The sequence below is a fragment of the Mirounga leonina genome, unplaced genomic scaffold (genome assembly GCF_011800145.1).
Source record: "Mirounga leonina isolate KUSES-001 unplaced genomic scaffold, KU_Mleo_1.0 Mir_454, whole genome shotgun sequence".
Lineage (NCBI taxonomy): Eukaryota > Metazoa > Chordata > Mammalia > Carnivora > Phocidae > Mirounga > Mirounga leonina.
In genome coordinates this window covers 8,789,562-8,799,617 of record NW_023270763.1, presented here as the reverse complement: position 1 = coordinate 8,799,617, position 10,056 = coordinate 8,789,562, and the positions used below count along the sequence as shown (strand labels likewise).

The window sequence follows — 10,056 nt, the reverse complement described above, 5'->3', positions numbered from 1 at the left end:
GTTGCTTAGCAACTAGCTGGAGCCTAGGAGAAAGGAAATGGAAATAGCTGGAGGTGCCTCCCCTCTGTCAAGATAGGTCCTTGGTGCACAGGAGGGTGCTTGCACATGGTGCATGTGCATACTCTACTCTGAGCCTAGTGTGGAGCCAGGGCCTCTTGCCTTTGCAGCCATGCTGCCTCCCACATGACTCTGAGCCTGCAGGAGGATGCGGCTGTCTGCAAAGCTAATGTCGGTGCCATTTTGGTCACATCTTCAGGAGCAGTGTTTCCAGAACAAAGGAGGGGACGGACCTGTGGGCGTCCCTCTGGATCTGGCCCACACCTGGAAGGTTGGCTTTGGAGAAGTTGGCCAGATCAACTGAAAACTGCGTGTGTGGTGGGATTGCAGTCAACTGCATCTTCCCATCTTCTGCAGGGCTGCCCTGGGAACCGACTGGGAGTGGGGAGCCCACGTAGCCTGTGACCCCATAGGCCATCAGGACAGTGTGTGTTCAGAGTGAGGTGGAGAAGTGTAACTGAGGCTGAAGGAAAAACAAAAATAAAACTGACAGATTTTACCTGGGGCACCTGGCTGGCTCAGCTGGAAGAGCACGCAACTCTTAATCTCAGGGCTGTAAGTTTGAGCCCCATATTGGGTGTAGATTACTTAAATAAATTAAATAAATACATAAATACACTTAAAAAAAAAGACAACAAATTTTCCCAGAGACCCATGTGGTTCCCTGGGGAAGTTACTAGCAGGTGTGCAAGCAGGGGCCCAGGAATTGGTATAAGGGAGAGTGCGTTGCCTAGGTGGTTACTAGGTCCCTGGAGATGACTATTCCAAGCCCACGCCCTTGGAGGCATTCTAGTCCAGCATCCACCCACTTTGCAGATGGGAAAGCCTGGTGTGACCCTGAGGTGTGACCCAAAGGTGCTAACCTGACATCAGCCCCCGCCCCCGCCCCCAAGCATGAGAGGAAGCGGATTAGAGCCATGAGTGGGCCTTTAAATCTCCAGGATTAACCCGCGCACAGGAGCTTAGCAGGTGGCCGAGAAGTGACCACCCGCCTGGTGTCTGTCTGTCTCGTAGGGCCGAGGCCAGCGGCTCCGGGGCCAGCCGCCATGTCCTCCACCGTGAACAACGGGGCGGCCAGCATGCCGTCCCCCCCGGATGCGGCGAACGGCTTCCCGCAGCCGGGCGCCTCCTCGGGGACCTGGCCGCGGGCGGAGGAGGAGCTGCGCGCCGCGGAGCCGGGCCTGGTGAAGCGCGCGCACCGCGAGATCCTGGACCACGAGCGCAAGCGGCGCGTGGAGCTCAAGTGCATGGAACTGCAGGAGATGATGGAGGAGCAAGGGTGAGCGGGCCGGGGGGGGGCGGGGCGGGGCGGGGCCGGCGAGGCTTGAAACCCTGCGGGCAGGCCAGGGGCCAGACTGATCCAGCCGGGGTGGGGCCCTTGCAAGGCCAGACGAATTTCATTCATTTATTCGTTTATTCAACCAATAAGCTGTCCTGAACGCCTGGTCTCCGTCGAGCTCTGAATTAGGCTCAGATTCACGGACGCCAAGGAGACACAGTCCATGTCTTCCAGAAACATCCAATCCAGCGGGGCGGGGGGGAGGGGGGAAGAAGCATCGAAACATCCATGGCAAGTCAAGGTCTCAGTTTGCCCTTCTCTAAAACGGCTCTATTGAGCTTCCTGGACTCTGCCAAGCAGGTGCCGCAGCCACGCCCGAGGGCACAATGGGCCCTTACTACGGGGGCGGGGAGACTGCCTGTGGTTTCAGCAGAGGAGTTCCTGCCGGCGGCCACACCTGGAAGCTTCAGTTTTACCTGTTCTGTTCAGAACCAGTCACAGGGACACGCAAGGGCGCCATGTACTGCGCTGTGCAATGTTGGGCCCCAGAGCCAGATTTGAGTCCCTTCCTCAAAGACCACCCCTCACCCCCCTACTCCCTCCCCATCTCAGAAGAGAAACAAGCATGTTTGTAACCAACTCCACCATAAAACAAATTAGAATCATGGTTATGGGCCAGGACAGGAGAGGGCCAAGTGCTTCAGGAGCTCAGAGGAGAGATTCTGAGAAAAGATGTTTGAATGGGCCTTGAAGGATGAGTAGGAGTTCGTCAGGGCTTGTGCATTGATCAGTCAGTAAGGATCTTTTTAGGGACTTCCCTCAAAAGTCCAGTGGAGACAGGACAGGCCTAGCACATGGAGCTGGAGGCAAAGAAACAGAACAAAGCTATTCCCATGGTGCAGCTCCAAGAAAGCTCCATTCTGCATCTGCCCCGAGTATTTTGAAACCAGTGGGCTGGCTGCTGAGGGAGTCAAAGTGGGAAACAGGGCTCACCCAGCAGACTTGCACTGTCAGTGAGCTGAGAAATCAGAAATGCCCAGTGCATTGGGTCCCAAAGCCATATGGGGGCAGATAGCCTGTGTCCAAAAGCGCTTCCAAACCACACCTTTGTCCACCCAGGCCTCCTGGGCTCCCCAAGAGGCAGCCAAGACATGGCTCATCATCACTGTAGAGCCCAGGAAGACACTGAGGCTCAGAGATAGTCATTGACTGCAGGCAGAACCAAGGCTGGGCCTGGATCCAGGGTCCTCAGGGGGCAGCCAGGCAGAGTCCCTGGTGCACAGAGACTTGGTCCAGTTGGGGGTGGGGAGGGTCCCTGCAGAGAGCAATAAAAGGATGGAAGGCAGCTGAAAGGAGGCTTCCAGCTGGCAATGAAACCAGGTTTGATGAGCCATGGATGTGGACAGAGGAAATGAGATCCCTTAGGGACAGGGTCGAGTAAGGGGTGGGAAGAGGAGAGCCCGAGGACCTTATCAACCTACAAATCCTGCTAAGTTGGGAGACTCAGGCCTTGAAGGGATTGTGGGCAGGTGGGCAAGGTTAGGGAACAGGAGGGGTGCCTGGGCCAGAAGAGGGCCAGCCTTCTGTTCTGTATTCTTGGAAACTGCCTCCTTCTCCCCCGCCCCGGAGCCCCACCTCCTTCCTGAGCCCCCTCTCTCCCCCTTGCAGAGCCCCATTCTATCAGGGAACTCCTAAGGCCCCTTCTCATGGCGCCCCTCCCCTCCAAGCCTCCTCACCCTGGCTGAATCTCCTCCTCCAGGAGCCCCCAGCCCCTCACTGCACACCAGAGGGTCATTATCAGATGAGGGCAGCCTTAGGCAGAAGGGGTTGGTGTTTGGCCATGTCCTTGATGTCAGTCCCCTGGCATCAAGGACCCATGCCTCTCTGGGAGGCACCCACCAGGGCTCTAGTGAGTGCCCTTTCCCCCACCCAAGCCCTCACTCCAGGTGGTCCTTAGACTGGAGTCTCCTGGAAAGCTAGCTCTCAAGTCACCAGCCCCCCACTGCCACCCCTTAGCAGCAGTCTGGTCAGTGGAGGGCACAGCCCAGACGTGAGCAAGCCACGGCTACTTGGCCTGTGAAATAGGGAGTCGTTCTGAGAGTCCCATGGGCTACAGATGTTCGGGGCTTCCCCACCTCCAGCCAGTCCCCATAAAGTGCTCCACGAACACTGGGCACCCTTGCTCTGTTATAGAATCTAGTCATTAATATCTGTTTCTACAAACACTGGTTCATTCGAGCTTATTTACCAGGTTCTCAGGCATTTGACAAATATTCCCACGAGTCACAGGAACACACATTCTTTGGCCCCATTAAAAAGCAATCCCTTCCCTAATATTGATGGATGGCTGGTTAATTCACTGGTGATTGATGCTGCTTTGGAGTCACCTTCCCCGGCAGCCTCCGCGGGCAGCCCGCAATCACCGGAGGGCCAGGGCCAGAGCCCCCCCGTGGGGTATGCTGCTCCCACCCCAGCCCCGACTCCCTCCCACACACACCCACCTATGCTCCTTCCTGTGAGGACTCCCAAGGTGCACAGAGCTTGGAGCTTGGAGGCCTCCCTTCTCCCTGTTCTGTTTCCTCATCCATCAGATGGGAAGAGGAAGGCTGCCCACTGCCGCAGAGCTGCAGGGAAGAACAAATTAGTGACCAAGGAAGCGATTATTTAGGAACCTCCAGGTCTGGGCAGAAACGGGCAGAATGACACAATTTCTAATCTGGGGACCTCTTTGAAAATGCAGTGTCTCCTTACTGCACCCCAACCCCAGAGGGCCATCCAGGGAGCAACAACGAATTTGGCCTGTCCTTCCCTTGTGACCCCTTCCTGGTGGGGACACTGAGACAGGTGTCACTGCCCTCCCTGTCCCCAGTTCCCTGGCCAAGCCTTTGACTTTTAGCCTGAGATTTTGGCACGGCAGCTGGACCCCCTGCATGGTCTTAAGCTGGCAAGTGCTGCCACCCCCACAAGGAGTGGATGGTTTGGTACCAGCCTCCCTATCTCGGCCTTTGCCTCCAGGCCCTTGCCTCCAGGGAGAAGAGTCCCAGGTGATTCCCAACCTGGGACGATGCTGACCTGGCAGGGGTGTGGTGTGGAAAAAGGCAGGGAGCCTAGGACTACTAGATCCTCTGTCCCTCCTGCTCTGCGACAAATAGTCCTTTTTTTTTTTTTTTAAGATTTTGTTTGTTTATTTGAGAGAGAGAGCACGAACCGCGCAGAGGAGCCAAGAGAGAGGGAGAAGCAGGCTCCCCGCTGAGCAGGGAGCCCGACTCGGTGCTCGATCCCAAGGACACAGGATCATGACCCGAGCCTAAGGCAGAGACCCAACCAAGTGAGCTACCCAGGGCCCCCAAATAGTCCTTACTATTTATTGAGCAGCTACTATGTGCCACCCACTGCACAAAGTGCTTTGTAAGCATCATTTCCCTTAATCCTTGCGACAGCCTTGAAAGACAAGTTACTACCCCATTTCACAGATGTAGAGGCTGAGGCTGAGAAGTGTATGGACTTGTCCAAGGTCACAGAGCTAGGAAGTGGGGGGTGCCAGGACTCAAAAATAGGACTGCCTGGTTCTCGGCCTCTTCCCTTACTCATGGTCCAACATGGCCTTGGCTGAGGGTTGACCTCAAGAGGCATGAGGGAGCAGGAGACTTGGAGGTAGTGGTTGTACTCAAGACCTCTTTGCCCATCCTCGGGTCCCCAGCTTCTCCCAGCAAGATGTCCCGGGGCATAGAGGGGTCCTCCCCAAGTCTCCACGTCCATTCAGTCCAGCCCTCCCGGCCTCCCAACGACACACGCTGGAGTCCTGGAGCCTGCCGGCTCTAGGTTGAGCCCTAAGTCCCTTCCCTGCACATGTCCTGCTCCAGGTCTCAATGAAACCCTGACTTCTGCTCCTACCGCCCAGCCTCATATGCTCCACAGACCCCAGGAGTCCGGGGAATGTGGACCGTGGCCTGAAGCCCATCCCTCAACTGAGGATTTGGCCCAGCCTCGCTTTTGGACCATTTCCTCCCCAACCCCTCCAGGCCCAGGGCCCCATGCCTAATGGCCCAGCCAGCCTATCTCTCCCTCCCAGAGCCCTGTGAGCTGGGGGCTGGGCAGTGTGGAAGGGCCTCTGCTGTTTGTCTCTATGCTGCTGCCAATGACAAGCCTGTCTCCCGAGGAGAAGGTGAGGTGGGAGGAGTTCCTCTGTGCCTCCACCGCTCAGAAAATGCGACCACTCCTTCTTCCTGGGCACCGGGACAGCCCAGCCGACCAAGGGCTCTGCACTGCCCAACAAGAAAGGCCAAGGCACCTCCAGCCAAATGCCCAAGTCTGAGGCTAGCAGGAACTGGGGTGGACATTGATGAGCCAAGACCCAGGCTTGGAAGAGAGGGGCCCTGCTCTTGCAGGCATGACCTAATCCTCCCTACGGTGGGCCACAACACAGGTACCTGGACCTGCAGAAGGACAGAGCACAGCTGGGGGTCAGGGGATGCGTGCTAAGCAGCTAGTGCTCCTCATGTAGCCCCTGACATCCTCAGTCGGTCTCCAGGCCCCAGTCATCCTGCGTCCTTGATGGATTGTTGTCCGCTTCTTCGCCTGTATCCTCATGGCCACTCTCTCGCTCCGACTTCACCATCTCCTGCACAAACCCCTACAGTAGCCCAGGGCCAGCCTCCCTGCCTCCAGATCCCTCCCCTCCAGCCGTGCAGCTACCAGAGACAGATGTCCAAAATGAAAATCCAGCCTGCAAACAGTTCGATGCCTCTCCATCACCAGCCACTCGTTTGTCAAAAAAATGTGGATGCCACATGTCAGACAAGGTGCCAGATGCTGGGTATACAGTGGCAATCCAGACAGATAAGGCCCTGCCCTCAGGGAACTCCCAGGCCAGTGTAGGAGACAGAGGAGTCAGTCAACAGGTAGACTAGCACAGGAGCCACCTGGAGGTACAGGTTGCTATGGAAACACAAATGTGGGCACCTAACCTGGGGCGGGGGGTATCCGTCCTGCTGTAAACATCCCATGAGTCACGTCTTTGTGCTTAGCCATGATTATTTCCACAGGGTAAACCTGCAAGTTAATTTTATGAGTCAAAAGATGTGCCCATTTTTTAAGGGTTTTGCAAGGACTTGCCAAATTGCTCTCCAAAAAGGCTGGGCCAATCCCAAATACCTGTTGGAGAAGTTGGGGGTGGGGGAGAAGGGAGGAGAAGAGGAGGGAGGACAGCCATGGGGTCCCTGAGGGGCAACAACGTGCCATTTTCATGGACATGCTCCGTGCGGAGGCCTGGGTCTGCTGTGTGGACAGAGCAGCTGGTGAGCAGAGGACAGACACAAGACAGAACCCAGTTCCTGTTTTGCCACCACCATGTTTTCCATCTGGGACAATGACCTGCAGCCCAGGAAGGGGAGAGTGAGGGGTTTAGGACCCCGAGACTCATTCAGTAACAGGCAGGTGCTGTGTGCCAGGCACAGGGCAAGGGGCTGGGTGAGCAAAGATTCCCCCCCACCCCTGCCCTAGGGCAGCGTGGACACAGGCTGGAGGGGGACATGCCAGAGGAGCTGAGAGGCCCTGCAGCGGCTGTCACGGGGGCGCAGTGAGAGAGGATCATGATGGATCCCGGGGCGTGGGAGCAAGGACGATCATTCTGGACTTTGGTCCCTAGCCTGAGCCTGGGCTTAGGGAGGGAGGGAGAAGGGAATAGAGAAGTCAGGGGATTCATTCAAGACCAGACCTCATCCACGTCACCTGCCAGACTGGGAAACATTGAATCTAGCACTGGGATCTGGGACAAGCCACTTGGCAGCCTTGCTCATGCAGAGATTGGGATGCTCTGAGGACTTCCCAAGGCTGTTGTGAGGATCAGATGTCTTTGAAGCCAGGAAAGCAGAAAAGGCCTGGATCTTCATTTCTCCCTTAATATGTCTCCAGAGAGTGACTGTAGTCTGGATGTGGGTGGGCAGTCTGCCCTGGGAGTAGAGGAGGACCGGGAGGAAGGGCACAGCCTCCGCTGGACAGTCTCCCCACCTCGAAGAACAATTCCTTTAGTTCATTTGGTTGTTTGGCTAGTTGTTGCTTGTTTGTGTAGTTGGTGGTTTGCCTGGTTCGGTGCCAGACGGGTAGGTCTTGAGCTTCCCCAGCGCTGAAAGCCTTGCTTGGTGGTGGGACCTCGGACGGGTCATTGCAAGTTGGAAGGTGCACCTGTGATGGGGGGAGGGGTGGTGTGGGGGGAGCAGGCAGGGAGGGAAGGAAAGCCAAGACAGCAGCCCTCACCTTCCCCATGCCCCTACAGGTACTCAGAGGAGGAGACCCGGCAGAAGGTCAGGACTTTCCGGCAGATGCTGATGGAGAAGGAGGGAATGCTCACCAGGGAGGACCGGCCTGGGGGCCACATGTGAGTGATCCCCTGCCTGGGGGTGGGGCAGGGGAGGATGTGAGCTCAGGCAGCAGCTGGGTGCCAGAAGGGCCTTTCTAGAGGGGGCTGGGGGGCGGCAAGGTGGAGGAGAGGGCATGCATCCCATCCACTGGAAGCTCTGGCTGGCCCTGGGCACAAATCAGGGGCCACTGGGCCCCCCAGCATCCCCCAGGGCTCCCCTGCTATGGCTCAGCAGTGGGGAGGCAGCCCAGAGCCCAACTTGGGGAATCCTAGGCTGCAAATCTGTGAAACTTAGAAATGTTCTGACCCCAGGCATGGCCACTGGCTGACAGTGTGGCCCTGGGCCAGTCCGTCCTCCCCAACTATTACCACCTGTAAAATGGGCGGGCCCCAGAGTAAACATGGGTTCTGGAAAGTAGGAACCAACACACCAAATGCCATTGCTCGCATGGTCAAAGTCTTGTCGGGTAACAAGAACAAGGGCTCTGCGGGGGTCACCTCTTGCTCCTGTCATGGGCCAGAAGGAGTACCAGCGTGCCGTGGGCCCCTGGGCATCAAACAGGGAAGTGATGGGGCAGCAGATCTGTCTCACGTTAGAGACCTGGGAATCACTCAAAGCCGGAGGAGAATGCAGCAGGCTGCTGTGAGGATGGTGGAGGCAACCTGTCCCTGCCAGTGCCCAGGCCCAGGGGTAGGGGTGGGGGGAGGGCTGACCGAGCCCCATGCCCTGCAGGCAGTGCGCACGAAGGAGCATCATGGAATCCACTCATGGACCTTCCCCTTGCTCAGCCTCGGAGCCCCCACCCAGTCCTGGCTCTAAGTGGGACCGAGGCCGGGTGAGCAGCCAGGGTAAATGCTCCTGGCATTTCCTCCACGGTGGGACTAACTTGGGGAGCAGGCATCTTGCTGAGGCCCTAAACCCCTGTCACCTTATCTCACACAAATCAAAAGGACAGCAACACCTTCTGAGAGATTTTCCCATTGCTGTTGTCGTAAGGACAAATGGCCCTTCGGGAGTAGACGGACCTGGATGGGCAGCGGGGAAGCCCTTTCTTCTTCCTTCTGGACCACTGAGGGCTCCAGGGGTGGGGGAGTCCTGCCTGACCTCACCTAAACCTCACCTCTCCGGTTCGGGGTTGGGCAGGAGCAAACATGGTCAGAGCAGCCCCAGGCTTGTGGGGGGCTCATGGGTGATCTGGGGGAGCCAGGCTCAGAGGTGATGAGGTGATGCTACCACCACCTCCCTCTCTCCAGCCACCCAGAACTCACAGCACCCCCAGCCACTCCTGCGCCCTCCCTTCGGTGGTGCCCATCCAGCCCTACTCACCCAAGAGCAGGGCCAACGCCTCTCTCCCCTTCCCAGAGCTCCTGACAACCAGATCCTCCCCGAAACCAAGAGGTCCTGGCTTTCTGACCTGTGCCCCCTCAAATCACCCCAGGCCTTTTCTGGAAAGTCACGCTCTTCCACACAGTGTGAGGGCAAGAGTCCTGTGTGGACTCTCCGGCCATCTTCCCTGGCCCTTCCAGCAAGAAGCCTGCCCTTCTTCCCTCTTCCGGGCTCCTTCCTTTTAATGGAAGTCCCATCCTTCCTCAACTCCGCTTCCTCCTCTGGTCACCACCCTACGTTTTTCTCTCCTTTCTCAACCGAATTTCCGTGGAGTTTGTGGCACACTTGACCTCTACTTCCCTAGGCCACGGGAGCCATGGTGGGTTTCTGCCCTAACTCCCGTGACCTGCTTGCCCTGTGGCCTCCAGAGTCCTACTCCTCGTGGCGCTGTGCCTCTCTGCAGGCCTGGCCTCTCTCTCTGGCAGGTGCTTCCCCATCTGGAAGCCTCCTCTTCCCCTGGCTTCCAGGGTGCGGTTCCGTGTCGCCCCTGCCCCTCCGGTGGCTCTCTCTGTCTCTCCTGCTCCCGCCCTCCTCCCAAATGTGGGACCCTTCCCTCCACTCCCTGGGGGGAATCTCATCTGTGAGCCAGCTGGGACCGCCTCCTCTGAGCGAGTGACTCTCCAGTCTTCTTCAGTCGTCTTGATCTGATCTTCCCTCGGATGAAGGAATGATGCATTTAAGAACCGGGGACGCGCTGGGAAATCTGCCACTGTGTCCATCATCAGAAGACATGTCCTTGAGGGTCTGTGCTGCACGCCTCCCCCTGTGCCGGTGCTAGGAGTGGGGAGGAGAAGCGGGGAAGGTGGGGTCCCCGCCCTCTGCAACCTGAAGCCAGGAATTACCAGCAACTCCTGACCAGAAGAGACAACAGGGTAGCCCCTTGAACCCCTTAGCCCTCGGGCCTGTGTGTGTTCAGTGGAGGGCGGGTGTGGTCAGTCAGGAAGGGTCCCTTGGAAGGGGCAGTGTCTGGAAGAC

The 10,056-nt window shown here is 57.6% G+C and overlaps 1 protein-coding gene across 1 annotated transcript in view; it reads left to right on the top strand.

Moving 5' to 3' along the window:
- Positions 1-1,103: 1,103 nt before the first annotated feature.
- SRRM3 (serine/arginine repetitive matrix 3) overlaps positions 1,104-10,056 on the top strand; it is a 34,493-nt gene continuing 25,540 nt past the window's right edge. The window contains 2 exon segments of the mRNA XM_034988598.1: positions 1,104-1,336; positions 7,611-7,712. Coding sequence (XP_034844489.1) covers positions 1,104-1,336; positions 7,611-7,712 — 335 coding nt within the window.